The sequence below is a fragment of the Microtus pennsylvanicus genome, chromosome 5, assembly GCF_037038515.1.
Source record: "Microtus pennsylvanicus isolate mMicPen1 chromosome 5, mMicPen1.hap1, whole genome shotgun sequence".
In the NCBI taxonomy this organism is placed as follows: domain Eukaryota; kingdom Metazoa; phylum Chordata; class Mammalia; order Rodentia; family Cricetidae; genus Microtus; species Microtus pennsylvanicus.
In genome coordinates, this window is record NC_134583.1 from 124,883,399 (window position 1) to 124,898,645 (window position 15,247).

The 15,247-nt window shown below is 58.0% G+C and overlaps 1 protein-coding gene across 10 annotated transcripts; it reads right to left on the reverse strand.

The window, feature by feature from the left end:
- Window positions 1-25: 25 nt before the first annotated feature.
- Psd (pleckstrin and Sec7 domain containing) lies at window positions 26-14,730 on the reverse strand. Of its 10 annotated transcripts, XM_075974262.1 has the most exons (19): window positions 14,645-14,704; window positions 14,324-14,490; window positions 13,735-13,790; window positions 11,757-12,490; window positions 11,394-11,496; window positions 10,627-10,981; window positions 9,524-9,964; window positions 8,262-8,456; window positions 8,045-8,125; window positions 7,772-7,884; window positions 7,393-7,451; window positions 7,200-7,289; window positions 3,817-3,860; window positions 2,402-2,592; window positions 2,247-2,317; window positions 1,989-2,146; window positions 1,481-1,625; window positions 1,165-1,308; window positions 26-823 (listed from the first exon to the last, which is right to left on the reverse strand). In XM_075974262.1, the coding sequence occupies exons 4-19, from the start codon at window positions 12,405-12,407 to the stop codon at window positions 593-595; spliced, it is 3,072 nt and encodes a 1,023-aa protein (XP_075830377.1). In that variant the 5' UTR covers window positions 12,408-12,490; window positions 13,735-13,790; window positions 14,324-14,490; window positions 14,645-14,704; the 3' UTR covers window positions 26-592. The 10 variants fall into 10 exon arrangements, with proteins under 10 accessions (XP_075830377.1, XP_075830379.1, XP_075830374.1 ...); XM_075974264.1 differs by lacking the exon at window positions 14,324-14,490 and having other exon boundaries at window positions 14,645-14,730; XM_075974259.1 differs by lacking the exons at window positions 14,324-14,490; window positions 14,645-14,704 and adding an exon at window positions 13,957-14,121.
- Between the last annotated feature and the right edge of the window lie 517 nt (window positions 14,731-15,247).

A 15,247-nucleotide genomic window follows, 5' to 3' on the forward strand; every position in this document is an offset into this window, starting at 1 on the left:
TGAGTGAGAGGAGAGGAGCCCCAGCCAGCAATTCAGAGCAGTTTTAATGAGGGCGGAGGCTATACAAAGGGCAGGGCCCACCAAAGGAAGGAAGCAGGCCATGCCACCCCGGCCTGTGGATGCCCTTCCTCTGTCTCTGTGGAGAGAGAGGCGAGCCCTTGGGGGGGAAGAGGGGGACCAGCTCAGCCCCAACTCCTGGCCTCTGTCTGAGCCAGGCCCCAGGACGAAGGGGTTACTGCTGGTGTCAGGGTGGGGCGGTCTCAGCAGAAAGCAGAAACTTTTATCAGGCCTCCTCCACAAAAATAAAAGAAAACCCCCAATCAAAAATTAGGGGCACGGGCCCCTCCCACCCTACCCACCCTTCCTGTACGAAAAAGTGCAAACATTATCACAAAAAGGGGTCTCTGAGAGGCCCTTTGCCCAGGCTCTGAGGCCCGGCTCAGCCCTGCCCTGCCCCGGACACCGCGTCCGGCGCGGTCGGGCCCTGGACCAGGAGGCCCTCGTGGGTGGCCCGAGGCTAGCTGAGCTCGGGCAGGGCCATGTCATCATGCAGGTGCCCAGTAGGCACTGCCCCCATTGCTCCTGTTCCTGTTCAGGGCTTTGGCCTTGTACTGCCTGCCCCAGCCCGGGTTTCTGAGCCAGGACGCTGAGCCCGGGTCTGGCTGGTGGGGTTGGGCTGCAGGGAAGGACTGGAGTGAGGTGGAGGGCATCCATCCTCCGTGCTCCCAGCCTGGGTCAGCGCTGCTTCTATGGCATCCAGCTCCTCACTGGCTGCCTTCATCTTGACTCGAAGCAGCGCTGCATAGGTGCTGTAGCGGGATTTCTGAGGCAGAGGCCAGAAGCAGTGAAAGCCTGGCCTCCTCTTCTGCCCCACCCCCCACCCCCTGCCAAGAGATGCTGGCTCTAAAAGACATCTTTGAGAGGTTGATGGCCCTCCCGGGGCTCTTAGAACCTCTAATGACATTACAGGGCTGAAGGCACAGAATACATGTCACTTAACCCTAGTGGGTGTGGAATTTAGACTTGCTCCCCACAAGAGAAAATGAAGACTCAGAGATTAAGCAGTCTGCCAGTCACCTAGCTGGGCTCCGTGCCTGGATGCCATGCCCGTATCCCTAGCCTTGTCCCATATGAGGGCCTCCCATATCAGGCGGGGAGGCTCACCTCAAACTCCAGGTAGGCCTCCTTCTGCCGCTGCTCATCGGCCTCCTTGCCTCGGGCCTTCTTCCCCAGATGTGCGGCCCGGTGCTCTCGCAGTTCGCTTGCCATGGCCTTCATCTTGGCCTCATGGGTCCTCACCTGTTCCTCCTAACAGCAGGGATGTCTGGTCAGGGTCACTGGTCTACAGACCCTCCGTGCAGATTGTAACAAGGGGCTCGATTTTCATCACCGCCACACCCCTCCTGTGACCCACCACATGCAGCCTGGAATACAGCCCAGTGCCCTGACCCTTCCCACCCCACTGCCAACAGGTGGACACCTGGGACAGGCGGGTGGCGGCACTGGGCAGCAGAGGACGGCTGAATTTCTTCTGGGAACTAACAGCGGCGGGGAAGGGGGGTGCAGAGAACATGGCAGCCACCACGTTGATGCGAGTGATCCAGGACTGCATTTGTTCCAGGCTCCTAGGGAAATAGCGTAGGGACCCCAGGTTCCTGTCCAGGAATGCCAGTCCCAACCTGGGATGCGGTCTTCTTGATTAATTTATTTATTCACTGAGATAGTCTCAAGTATCCCAGGATAGATCCCAACTGACAGTTGTCAAGAGTGACCTTGAACTTCTGAGCTTTTTGCCTCCTAAGTGCTGGGATTGTAGGTGAGCGTCACTAAGTCTGGCAGGTACAGGACTGGGGACAGCACCTAGAGCCTTCTGCTACGCATTCACTCTACCAACTGAGCTATGTTCCCAGCCTGTGGAGTGTGGTCTGACAGGGAGAGAGAGGAATCCAGTGAGCAGGGCTTGGAATGGGTAAGAGGAGGACACTCACGGGGCCTGGAAGAGGAAGACCCGCCAGTCAGCTGTGCGCAGGTAGAAGACGTGTGGCCTCTTGCTGTAATCGCTGGCTCGGGTGGCTAGGGCATGGTGGATGCTGATGGCATTCTTCAGCTCTGCCTCAGAAAGAGCCTTCCCAGGCTGGTACTCCTCCTACGGGGGTGCCCATCTTGTCCTGCCCCAGTCCTGGCCTGGCCATCTCCAGCCACCTACTCCCCTCTGCCAAGCCAGCCCCGCCACCCCAGCCCCGCACCTTCTGCAGGTAGAGGATCATGCCCTTGAGGATCCCGTGGAAGCTCTTCCAGCCCCGCTTGCCACGAGGTGCTAGGGAGGGAAGGCAGGTCAGGGTGGCCTGAGGAAGGCCACCTCCCATCCACCACCACCCCAGCCCCCTGCACAGCCACATACTCTTCCTGCAGTCAGGGTCTGCATGCACCTTGCGGACCAGGGCCCCGTGCTTGTAGACAGCAGCCCCAGGCTCAGGAGTCAGGTCCAGGAAAGGGCTGGAGCTGCTGCCACTGCCCCCGCTGACCCTCTTGATGACCTTGGGGTTAGGGTCGGCCAACTCTGACAGGGATCGTCTCAGCTCCTCCTCGTCTCTGCAGGTGTGATTGTTTCAGAGTACTGGTCACTCAGCCACACACACCTTCACCCTGCGCTGCTGCCCCGGAATGCTCCTCTGAGTAGGGCTTCCCCAGGCTGCAGGTCTGTGTCCTCCCTCAGAAGTCCTCCTCGGGGAAGGACCTTCCCATGGTCTGTTTCGGCACACACCCAGTCCTCACACTTCTCGGGGACAGACACGAGTGACGCAGCTCTGCCCTAACCACACCTAACACCAGGCTGCTCACGGCTGTTGGTTTCATGCTGCCAAAAGGAAGAGATGTCCCGGGTCTGGTGGCTCATGCCTGTAATTCCACCACTGGAGAGCCTGAGGCAGGACTGTCAAAAATCCAAGCCAGCCAGAGAAACTGTGAGACTGTCTCAGAATCCAAAGGGCAAAGGGGCCTCTTAGCGTCCCCTCAACAGCTCTGTCGTAAAGCCGGTCAGAAAAGTCGAACCCTCCTGCTGCTGTGCTCAAGAATTTCGACTAGCCCCACTGCATCCTCCGTGGAACCCACACTGGTTTTCCTTCCAGGCTCTTTTCCAGACACCCCAGCCAGGCAGGGGCCTTGTTTCCCTGCTTCCGTGCCAACTTCAGCCTCAAGTCTCCTGAATACCAACTTCCCCCTTTATCTCCTACAGTGTACTGCTGACTTCAAGGCTTGCCTCCTCAAAAGCCTTCTTTGATCCCCTCCTCCCCCCACGCACACTGATCCAGAGTCCTGTTCTCAGAGGGGTTTCCTCACAACCAGAAGCTCCTATTTAAGCTGAGCTGTGACTGGACCCTGCAGATAGCAGCAAGTCGGGTTTCCACAGATGTTTAGGCAAGGGCTCTCTCTCAGCCTGGGGCCCCAAAGACTTAACTGGATCTTCTCCTTCAGACAGAACACTTCCAAGACAAAGGGGAAAACTTTATTCCTAGTTCTATGGCACTCCAAGGCAATGTTAGTGCTCCCAGAGCTGCTCTGCTTTCTCCTTGGGCTGCCAGGGCCTCCGTCCACATTTCAGCACACACTCCCACTATGTCAACCCAGCTTGTCATAACAACAGAGCCAGACACAAGACAGACCCCAAGTCTAGGCAGGCATTTCCAAAGAAGGAAACGAGGTAGCCTTTCTGCTTCTTAGGGCCTCCCATCCCCAGTTCTCTGGTGTTCCCAGGCTCTCCCTTCCTCGTGCCCCAACTCTTAACCCTAACCCTTACCAAAGGGCCCCAGTACTCACATGGCCCACTGCAATTTCTCATTCTTGATGGAGCTGTACAAGGCCTGGAGAGAAACACATCGAGGGGTGTGGATTAGTCCTGTGGGGAGGTGCATCATGGACCTCAGCGCTCAGAGCCTTCCCTCCTAACTTGGGAGGGAACTAAGAGGAGGGACATAGCGACCACAACCCGGTTCTGGAACACGGCACGGAGACCCAGGCCCATCTCCATCCTTGGAGCTGCCTAACTTGGGCAGGTTTCCACAGGGAGAACAGCCACACGTGGAGGCAACTGGCTAGTCAGCACAGGAAACCCTAGCCACAGCTGGTGCATAGTAACTGCCAGTTACTATTATTATCTATGATTAAGGGGCTCTCCTGCTCAGAGCCCGGTAAGAGAAGCACAGCCCTAAATGGAATCCGAGACCAGCCAAAGAAATCCTCCTGCCCCCAACCATGTGTTCTGGTCTGGTTCCACAGCATAAACCCATACAGGGCACATGGGGAAACTGAGGCTCCATGATAGAGTATTCACCCTGTTTGGTTCCCAACTGCAGAGCAAGCGAGCGTCCCCCCAGCTCCAACAGCACCATCAAGGCAGACACCGAGGGGCTCAGTGCTCTACCCGCAGCCATGCCAGGCTGCTGTGGTGCCAACCAAATGCTAAGTCAGGAGTCTCAGCTTCCAGTCACTCTCTACCTCCAACTGTGGGTTCTGAGCCAGTCTCTTCCCCTCTGGAGAGGTGGCCTGGGAACATCTGAGGGCCGTGCAGTGCCAGAAGAAAGAATAATGGCCTTCAGAAGTCATATACAAGACCCCTGTACTTGGGGACGGTTCAGAATACACCAGCGATTCCAACTGTGGGGGCGCTTTTGCCAGCCTGTCTGTGAGTGGGTGTGTCCCCAGCATGTGCGTGTTTTGCTGTGGGGCTGTGATGCTGCCTGAGCGTGAGTTGGGTGCTGTGGTGACGTCGGTACCTTCCTGATGCTGGGACACAGCACCCCCTCATTCTCCCAACACACCACAGGCTCCGACTCTCTCGCTGCCCACAGCCATGCCCAGCCACGGGCTATGCAGGCACTCCATGCCTGCACATCCTGTCTGCAGGTAGGTGCACCCCAAAGCCTCCACCTCACACGACAAACCAGGCTAATCAACGCACAGCTCTCAACACACCTGGGCCAAACCCAGTAGGGCTCAGACCTTGAACCCTCTCACACCTCAACTATCCAGCCAGGAGGCTGGAGTAACCACCAAGACCCAACCCACAACCTTGTTCCCATCCTTCCAGTTCTTCATCCTGCCCTCCTCAGGACTACACAGGCCCACAACCACACCTTCCTCTGAAGGTCCTGAACCCCGTCACAGAGTCCTATGTAGATCCCATCTAGAAAACCCTCCGCACCCAGAATTCTGTGGTTGGTGAAGAAGGTCCACCTTAGCCCACCCCCACACCCCATGTCCACCTCTAGCTGCCCAGGAATTCTATCCCCATTGGGTTCACCAAACACCTTCGTCCCCACCCATGCCCTCCTCGTTTCCTCGCCCTCAGCACCTCCCACAAGCCGCCCCCTCAATCGCCGCCCGGCCTGGCGTGGGCCGCGGGCCCCACGCCCTCACCGCCTTTTTCTTCTTGCGGCTCTGCAGGCGGCTGACCACCAGGTCGGTGTAGAGCACGGGCTTGAGACTGCGCGAGCGCTGCGGCCAGCCGTAGCACAGGGTCTCCGCGCCGCGGTGGGTGCGCCCGTAGCGCACCGAGCAGAGCGAGCGCGAGCGCAGCCGCCCCGCGCTGCTGTGGATGCTGTTGACGCCAATCATGCTGGCCCGGCCGCCGCGCCGCGGCCCCCGGCCATGCCCCCGCCCGTCCTCGGCCCCGGGCCGCCCGGACGGCCGCGGACGGCTCCCCGACAGCCGGCGCGAGCGCCCGGCCCGAGCCCGCCGGCTCCCACCGACGCACCGAGTGCTCGGCGGCGGCGCCGTGGGCTCCGCAGCTCCGCAGAAGGAGGGGGCGCCGGCGGGAGGGGAGGGCGCGGGCTGGGGCGGGGACGTCGCGCGACGGAGCAGCACGGCGCGAGCCCGGCGCCGTGGGGAGGGCCGGCGGCGAGCGGGGGCGCATGCGTGGGGGCTCGCCAGGGGGCCGAGCTCGCGCGCGCGACAGACGGCTGCGGGCGGCGGCCGGAGCACCCTTTAGCTTGTCAGGATTGGGAACTGAGGGGACCGGTCGGCCTGCCCTCCTACCCTCCACCCTCCATCCCCGTGGCTCTCCTGCCTCTGAGACTCGCGGGCTGGTCTTCGAAGTCATGACCTCGTCCAACCCATAAGCAGGTATCCCAATGTCCAAGCCAAGTCCATATGCCACGAGGTCAGACATACCAACTTGCCAGACGCACCGATCCCCACTTACCCCAAGTTACAGACATACACCTTAAAAGGAGCCATCTACAGCTGACAAACACCTACTGTCAAACCAGACCCAGCCAACTGGGAAATGCATACCACGTTGCATCACACACAAATACCCAAACTACACCCAAAGCACAAACACCTCAAGTCACACAGGTCCCTTGATTCAAAGACAGTTGCCAAACACACACAACTCACGTAAACACCCCCAATTCACTGACACCTCAACTTGCAGTGGACGCGTCCACTCAGATACCTGCTCAAACTCAGATGCCCGATATACCCAGCCCAGGACCTGTATAGAGTGGTCCAGAGACCCCCCTTCTTCAAGCTAGTCCAGGCCTCCCGAGGTAAAACATTCCATTCTCCATCATGGGGAGGAGGGAACTGCGAGACAGGGTCAGACGGCCCCCTCCCACTGGCACCTATCTCATTCCTGGCACCTGGGTGCAGAACCAGTTTCCAAAGCAGCCGGAAGAGCCGTATCTAGTCCCAGAGTTGTGCCCTGGATGCAAGAACCTGGGAAAACCTTTGCGACTTCACTGACCCCTCTGCCTTAGGCTCCCTCCTGGGCAGAGGCGCCAGGAGGTTCTTTGTAGCTCTTATACATTAAGGTGGAGAGCAGTGTCCCCGTGCACACCCCACCCCCGCGCACCAGCAGAGACATCTCCCTCCCACCCTCTGTGAACACTGGAAAGGAGGAACAGAAGAGAGCAAATGCGGAGTCCAGGACGGCCAGCTCACGTGTTTTCCAGAACCGGCCCCCCTTTCCCCTGCCTCAGGATTGCATGCGCCTGCGCATGTGCGGTGAGAGCCTGCCTGTGGGGGCTGGGCGAGGGGGCGGTCCCCAAGCTGAGTCACTGGAGCCCAGGTTCCTGCCGCCGGAGCTACCCAACAAGTCCCAGGTCCCAGCCCTCCCCACATTACAACCCTGCTGCTGGACAGGTACCCTGTCCTTCCCTTCCAGCAATATCTACTGGCTGAATACCCCCCCCCCCAACCTTGAGCAGCTCCCTGGGGAAGTCGCCACCATCATTGAGGCCTTCCAGGTTTCCAATGAAGTCCCCACAGGTCATGCGCTTCCCAATGTTCTAAGGGAGGAAAACAGAGAGATGTGAGGTTGGGAGGTACTTGGCCTCCCAAAGCTTTCAAGTCTCTTGTTTTCTGGCTCCCACTTGCCAAGCCCTCACTCACGTGGCCGTGGAGATCTGTGTTGAGGAGCATGAGGGCACAGGTCAGCGTGTGAGCGCCGTCTAGGGGGAGAACGAGTGTCAGCTTCAGCCACCCCCAGGGGTTCTCCCTACAGCATACCTATGCACAGCCATTGAGCCCTGCGGCCAGACCTGGCCCAGCACCGACATATGAAAGCAAGCACATCTCCACCTGCCTCTCAAAGCACACTTGACCTGGCAACATGCCTGCCAGACAGCGCCATATGTACAAAGCTGTATTTACACTGGTGCATGTGCACATGCCCACAAACATGAACATTCATTCCCTCTTGCACAGACACTTGCTCCTGTGTGTGTGGCTCTGTGACCAGCAGGGACAATCCTGCCCGCAGCCTGCTCACCCTCTGAGGACAAGGCTTCAGGGTTGCACTGGAAGTATCGCTGGGAGAAGTGGGCCAGTACACGCTCCCGCTCCTGGGTCTCACCCATTAAGGCCAACTCCTTTAGAAACACCCTAAGATGGGAGGAAGATGATGTCACCCCCGACTCAAGATCTCCTTACCAGGAAGTCCTGGTCACTGAAGAGCCATGTCAAAACAACTTCAAAGACATAAATTGGACCGCAAACACCAAGCCTGGTCAGTAGGACTATCCTCAGAGGGCTAATCACCCACCTGAGAGCTTGATCCAGAGTCATGCCCGTGAAGACAAAAAACTTGAGATACTCGCCAGCCACCAATTTGCTGAAGTCATTGCTGTGGGCAGGGCAGACAGGCAGGCGTCACAAGGAGAAGGGTGAAGGGGCCAGCTGGGCATTGCCTAGAGGCCTTGGGCATTAACCAGAGGATGCATTCCTTGACCCCAGCCTCAGTCCCAGCCCGGGGGCATTACTTCTTGCCCAGATGCCGGGCCACATCGGCCTTCCTGAAGCCGTCAAGTCGGTATAGCCTCTTGGCCAGGCGCTGTGCGGCCTCCAGGTCTGCTTTCTGTCCATTGGACAAGGTATCTGTGCTTCCCAGCGCCAGCCGCTCTGTGCTGTCCAGCTCTGAGTCTGAGTCGGACACCAGCTGGCTTAGGGGTGGTTCACTGCCAGGGTAGAGCAGCAGCTGAGGGTTGGGTCAGAGCCTTGGGGATCATCCAGAGCCCCCCTTTGCTCTAGACCCAGAAGTTAGGGGCTGGCTGGAGGGACATGGAATGGTGCTTTTCTTCTTTCTAGGGGAAATGGGCTAGCCTCCTTTCCACCTGCCTACTGTATCTGTCTCAAATCCAATTCATAGAGGTATGTGGGAATCCTGACTGATCCCCAGAGCTCCCAGGGACCTAGTTTGCTTCATCTCCACACCTGCCCCCTCGAGGCAGTCCTGTCTGCACACACACACCCCTGTCCACAGGCACCCAGGTATGAATGGGGTTCTGGGGAAGCGCAGTGAGGTCATGCAAAAATCTGGGGGCAGTAGGGATACCTCCTGCTCCTTTCATCTCCTGCCTCTCTGAGGGTTCTCCTCGGGGCTCCCTTCTACCCATAGAGAAACAGTTTCTGGGGTTACAGTTTTGGAGGTCAGAGTGCACCCCTTCATCCTCTTCATCTCCTTCCTTCCCCACCCAGCTGCTCTACTCACAAAGCCACCTGTCACCCCAGAGACAGAGGCCGGAAACTCCTGGTTGCTAGGCAACCCTGTCTCCCTGGCCACCCCCTCCTGTTGCCATGGCTTCCATGACTGAGAGGGTAGCAGCAGAGGGTAGCACAAAGGTTAGGTTGTGAAAGGACATTCCTAGAGCAGGATGAGACAGTGTTTTGGAGGAGACGGTGGAGGGAGGGAATGGGAGGGGCTTTTGGCAGTGGGTCTGGCTGGGTGGGGGTGAGAAGCTCTGTCTGGGAAGGAGAGGGCCCTCCAGGAGAAAAAGAGGATGTTCTCTGGGGATTCTTCCATCCTGAATCATGGCTTCTCCAGTCACTAGTCACTGGATCTGAGCCCAGGGAGGGAGCTGCAGGGGGCCAATGGCAGGAGGCCTCCAAACGGGAAAACAGACATCTGGTAACCACCTGCTCTCGGTCAGGAATATAAACTATTTCCTCATTCTGGGGCTCTGTCCCTTAATCAGCAATTCCTGGGGGCCCGGGATGGGGCTGACCAATGAAAGAAAATACTCACCTGCCCAGGGGTGCTGCCCCCAGCCCAAGGCTATCCTCAGAGTGGGAGGGACTAGGAAGCTCCTTCCTTAAGGCCACCTTGGCCCCAGCATCTGACTCTTCCACTTCCCTTCTCTGGGTCCAAGGACCAGCAGCAGCAGAGCTGGTACCAGGATCCGGTTCCAGAGGGGCAAGTGGGGCAGGGGCGGGTGGGTCAGGCCGGGGAGCTGGGGGTTGGGGAGGCATCTCAAAGGTGAAGAAGGGGCTCTTGGTTGGGCCAGGTGAGGCCAGGGCCTCCAAGGAGGCAAGGCTGCTATAGGAGGTGCCCTTGGCCCGGTGTGACTCCAAGATGGCTTCAAACACACAACTGAAAGAGTCAGGCCCATCTGCTGAGGGGCTGGTCCCAGGTAGAAAGGGCACTGGTGACTTGAGAGGCCCAGAGAGTGGCATGTGGTCCCCCGGTCTGCAGAGGCAGGAAGAATGTTTATCAGCTCCCCAGAACCAGGCCTTGGCAGAATTTCATTGAACTCTTGCCGATTGATGCAGGGCAATCATCCCCTTTCTGCAGACCCAAACCCCCTAAGGGGAAAAAAAAACCACTACGGGAGAGGGCCCATGAAATTCTATGTTTGTGGTGTCCCATCCCTGCTATCCCGGCACCCAGTCCCCCGCCTTCCCTCTCACTGCTAATCTCCCTTTCTTCTCCTTTCCCCTGATCCGCTTCCCTCCTGCCATCCCTTTTCTATTTCTGGCAACATCTTAGGAGAAGATGTGGCTCCGAACTGCAGCGGGGCGTGAGACAGAAAGGAAAAGCCCCCACATTTCCACACTCTCTTTCCAGGACCTAAGGATCTAACCTGTGTTCCCATGCCCCTGGTTTGGCCTGTGGCTTCTGGCCCCTGATAGTCTAGAACCCTGTTTCATCATGTGGCTGCCCTGACTCCTAGGTGTGCCCCATGCTCACACATTCCTAACACTATCCCAGGCCTCAGACCTCTGCCTGGGATCTCCTTCCCATACTACCCTTGCTGTCGTGATCCTCACAGCCCTGGTTTCCCCTCCACCGCAGGTTCTTGTTAGAGGAGGTAGAACACAGTGAGCTGCTGTCCCCCCCATCCCACTCACCGCACCCCCTCTGAGGCCTCAAACACCTCATCATCCACATCCTCGTCACCACCAGCCTCATTGTCTTCATTGCCACTGCCCAAGCTGGAAGGAGGGCCAGGGCATGGGCTGGGTCGTGAGGCAGGTGGTCGGGCAGTGCCAGCAGGGCCCTCAGAGCTGGGCTGACTCTCAATGGCGGAGTCAGCCTCCTCCCGCTCGGCCAGCACCTCGTCGATGTCAGTTTCGCGGTAGCACCTCAGGGGCACCGTGTCCAGGTCTGTCTCAGAGTACTTGGCTGCTCGCCCCACAGCCACCCCAGAGCCTTGCTTGGAGCCCACCCCATGTGATGGGAGGGCATGCTCTGGGGGCTTAGCACCTGTATGCACAGACATCCAGGTCAGGAGGTCATTTATGTTGGGGAGCTCCCCAATGCCTCACACAGGCTGGAGACTCTTCATCTAACTACTATGTATCTGCCACACTCTTCACTTGATCAAATGCCTGTGGAACTCATTTCAAATCAAGCCCTTGTCAAATAACTCTGAAGGAGACCAGACTTTCTTCCACTCCGAGGAATAACCCTTGAGATGCGGCCATCCCCTCCCTCTACCATCCAGCTCCTCCAGAGCCCAGCCCAACCTTCATGTCACAAATGAAAGACTAGAGCCTGGAGAGACTTGGGAGCCCAAGGAAACCCCGGGGAAGGTTTGAAGTTTCCCTCTTTGCCAGTCCTTAGATGCCCTGGAGGAGGCCCTACCCTCTTCCCCTGGGCTAAGTCCAAGCCTTACCTGCGCTGGGGGTGTCCAAGGAGCCATAGAAGAATTCCCATTTGGCTCGAGCGATTCTCTGAGCATGAGAGGAGACTTCCCGGGGGGAGGACCAGGTGTCCCCCTGAGCCAAAGAGGAAGTGAAAGGCACAGGACCCCAAAATGAAAGCCAGACATACAAAGACACAAGCATATGGAGCAGCAGAAAGAAAACCACATGGGACAAGGATGAAGTGCAGGGACACAGCGACAGAGGGCAAGAAAGCTGGTTTAGGACATGAAAGGATCTGGGTGACTCCAAGACAAGCTCAGTCCAACAGGGGCCAAGCTTTGTCCCTTAGCTGGGGTGCTAAGGCCCCAGGGAGCCCAAGGCAGATTGCATACCTGGTTTAGGAATCCAGTGTCTGCGGGTCCTCGGAAGCGCATGGCCAGGTGCTCAGGGGTCCCCCCCAGCCCATTGGGGAGGGAGGAGTAAAGACCATCTGCCCCAGTCTGAGGTGGGATCAATGGCCCACGTGAGGGATCCCGGCTGCCAGGAGCAGAGCCTCCTCCAGCTGGGAGTGGGTCTGATGTGGATGCCTCTAGCCGCAACTTCCGGTTGCAGCCAGGTCCAAGGGCTGTGGAGGGTCTGGGAGGAGAAGCCCCACCCAGGTCCCAGCTCCGACTCAGGCCTCCAGAAGCAGGTAGGCCATTCAGTGGCCTCACACTGGCCTTCTCCACAAAACGGAAGATGACCACAGAACTCTGTGCCCCTGGTGGGGGCTGCCCAGTGGGTGAAGAGGGTCCCCAGCGTGAGGGAGCCATACGGGGTGATGGGGGGCCTCGAAGAGGGGTACAAGGTGCTGTCACACGTCCCAGATCCCTGCCTCGAGGGCCTGGACCCGCCACTCGTCGTATTAGGGATCCTGTGCTGCCATACATGCTGGCTGGGGGACTTTGGGGCACTGGGCCTTCGGGGAGCCAGCGACGAGGGCATCGTGGTGGGGAGATGGCACAGTCGCCTTCTGAACAGAAGCGCATGGCACCCTGGGCCATGCTGGGGCCGGGGGTCAGGCTGGGGGGGCAGGGATGGCGAGGCCAGGCAGGGCGTGAGGGGACTGCATGCTCTTCAGACAGGCCTGCAGGGGAGGAACGGGGGGGCATGGATGAGTGTGTAGCAGCCACACAGGCAGGGCAGCAGAGACAGGGAGGAGGAAGATGGGTTGAGGCGTCTAAGGTCCAGGGACCTAGTCAGGCCTGGAAATATGGGATCACCCATCCTGACCCTGATGGCTCCTTCCATGGAAACCTTAGGGAAAGGGACCATCCACTCAGAGGGCCTTCAGTACCTCTCTTTCTGTCTGGGAGCCCTGAGCATCACTTTAGGAAGAAAGAGCAAGCTAAGTCAGAAGTTCACTGAATTCAGTTCTGGGGCAGTTGGGAGACTGGTGTCCCACCTTCTGGATCATATGGCCCTGGGTCCCCATAGTCCTACTTATGGGAGGGGGCTCACTTAGGAAAAAAAATTAGGCTTCTTGGAAGGAGAGGGAGGAAAAAAGGATTCCACAGGAACAAGGAAGTGTTGAGAGACACAGGGAAGAGGTGAGAAGAAAAACCGGAAAAGAGGCTCCTAACATCAGCCCATAGATGCTGAGTGGGGAAGATACATCCTTTTTCCGTATCAGTACATGCACACACACACACACGCACGCACATACACACATATGCACATACACGCATGCACATACACACATATGGGCACACACACACATACACACATGCACACACATGCACGCACATACACACATATGAATTCGTATACACACATGCAGAAGGACAGATATGATATACAGTTAAACACACTCATAGGCAACACCCTCCAGTACAACAGACACACGCAGTACTGCTCATAGACACACCCTCATACACTCACAGTCATAACAAATATGTGTATAATGGAAAAGCACATGTTTGTCTTACACACAGATCACCAGACAGGAACACACAAAGAGGTACCAAATATACAGACAGGCTCTCAGTCTTCTGATGCACACAGAGACAGGTGGATCAGAGACCTCCTCGACACAATCGTAAACACAGATGCACATTTACACACACCATCAGAAACACACATCCTCTCCTCCCCCCACCAGGAGCTAGGTCTGGATGAGGGGGTTGCACCCATCCCTCTCCCCCAACTCCAGGGTTTTGACATGTCTTGGCCAGTCCAGGAGGGGCCATAAAGGAAAACCGGGCCTCTGGTGGCAAAGCAGGGCAGGGAAAGCTGTCAGAAACAGCAACCCTGCCAGGCAGGTTCTTGAAGCTCAACAGGATCCGCAACATCCCCTGTGCAGCCCCTCCTCCAAGGCACCCCAGTACTCACCGCTGCTCCTTCGGAGCTGGAACGGAAGGGAGGCAGAGAGGCTGGGCCCCGCTCAGCTGTGAAAGCAGCACGGCTCCCGCTTGCTCCAGGCCCGCCCGCCTCTCAGTCCCTCCTCCACCCCTCCCCACGCTCCGCTCAAGCAACGCTAATCCCCCTCCCTTCTTTCCCAGGGCCCTGAGTCCCAAAGAACGCCAGCCCCCCTAGTCACTGCCTAAGACTCACACCAGAGGAAGGGAGAGTGCAGAGACCCCCTGGTTTCTTAAACCCTCATATGCCCCACCCCACTCATGTTCAGGTCTCCCTCGTCCATCATCTCCTGAACCACACGTAGGGTCCAGCTGCACACGCCTGTCCTGCACCAGACCCCACGCGTGTCCCTAGGAGGCTGCCACATGACCTGTTACATGCCACACGCGCTCCCGCCCCCACAAGCACGCGGCCACGCAAACCACACGGTACGGGAGTAGACCGGACCCGCCCCCTAAAACCAGAAGACAAACTATGGAAGGGACATCGTCAAACGAACGCAATCTTAAACACTTCGGGGTTCCCAACCGCAGACCCCGGAATCCCTGTCCTGACCACCCACCCGGAGTGCGGAGGAAGGATAAGTCAGACTCCAGGAAGAACTTCCTTGCTGCCTAGGTTAATCGTCCCGCCTTTTCAGGAGCGAGACTTTAGAAGGGATGACCCGAAGATTGGGAAGCGGAGCACAGGCAAACCTTGTGCCCTTGGCCAGGGTAGAAGAGGGTCTGGCTATTTTAGGAAAAAGCCACACGAGTTACTATGGCAACTATTCTCCTTTGGAAGGCCAGGGCCGGCAGGTTATGACCTCGAAAGGAGGAGAGGGTCGGTTCGGGTGGTCAGAGGGGGCGAGGACGTTCGAGGAGGGGGGGTGCGCGGGGCTCACCGCGGGGAGGGGTGGCGCGGGTTCCGCGAGGTGCTGAAGGGGACAGCGCCAGATTTGTCGTAATGCGCAAGCGCAGAGGCGCGAACAAAGGGGCGGGGGAGGAGGCGCGCGGCCGGAGGAGGTGCGCGCCCACATCTATCTTTGCAGAGATCTTTCCAGGCTACCCCTTCCCCAGGCAGGCTGAGGAGGAGAGGAAGCAATCCCCCCACCCAACTGCACCCTCTTCTGCTCTTTCCGGTGCTGGCTGCCTTCTCCCTTCATGCTACACTGAGTAATGAAGTAGTGTGGAAGGGATTCTGGGAAAACCAGGATGTCTGGGTCCTTTATCCTTGCTCCGTTTGATGCTGGTTAAGGAGCTTCCTCCCCAGAGCCTCGGTTTGCCCATCTTTAAAATGGACAGACCCGCGTGCCTTTGCAAAGGTGCCCAAAGCCCTGGTGAGAGAGATAACGGATGGGAAGCAGCTTTCATTTGAAGAAGCGGCCGAAATCTCTGCACAGGGGCGCGCAACCATGTAGGATGCAGCGGCGCAAGGTCTTTCACGTGCCCCACACCCTCCTTGGATGCTGGAGGAAATTATTACGCCAGGGGTTCCTCAGAGTGGG

What these genes read in the sequence shown, in the direction of transcription:
- Psd (XM_075974264.1), bottom strand. Translation starts at nt 12,407, where the DNA reads ATGGCCCAGGGTGCCATGCGCTTCTGTTCAGAAGGCGACTGTGCCATC. An exon ending in ACTCTGGATCAAGCTCTCAG is followed by an intron (nt 7,885 to 8,044) that starts GTGGGTGATTAG and finishes CTCCCATCTTAG; the next exon opens with GGTGTTTCTAAAGGAGTTGG. An exon ending in GTCTTCCTCTTCCAGGCCCC is followed by an intron (nt 1,626 to 1,988) that starts GTGAGTGTCCTC and finishes CTATTTCCCTAG; the next exon opens with GAGCCTGGAACAAATGCAGT.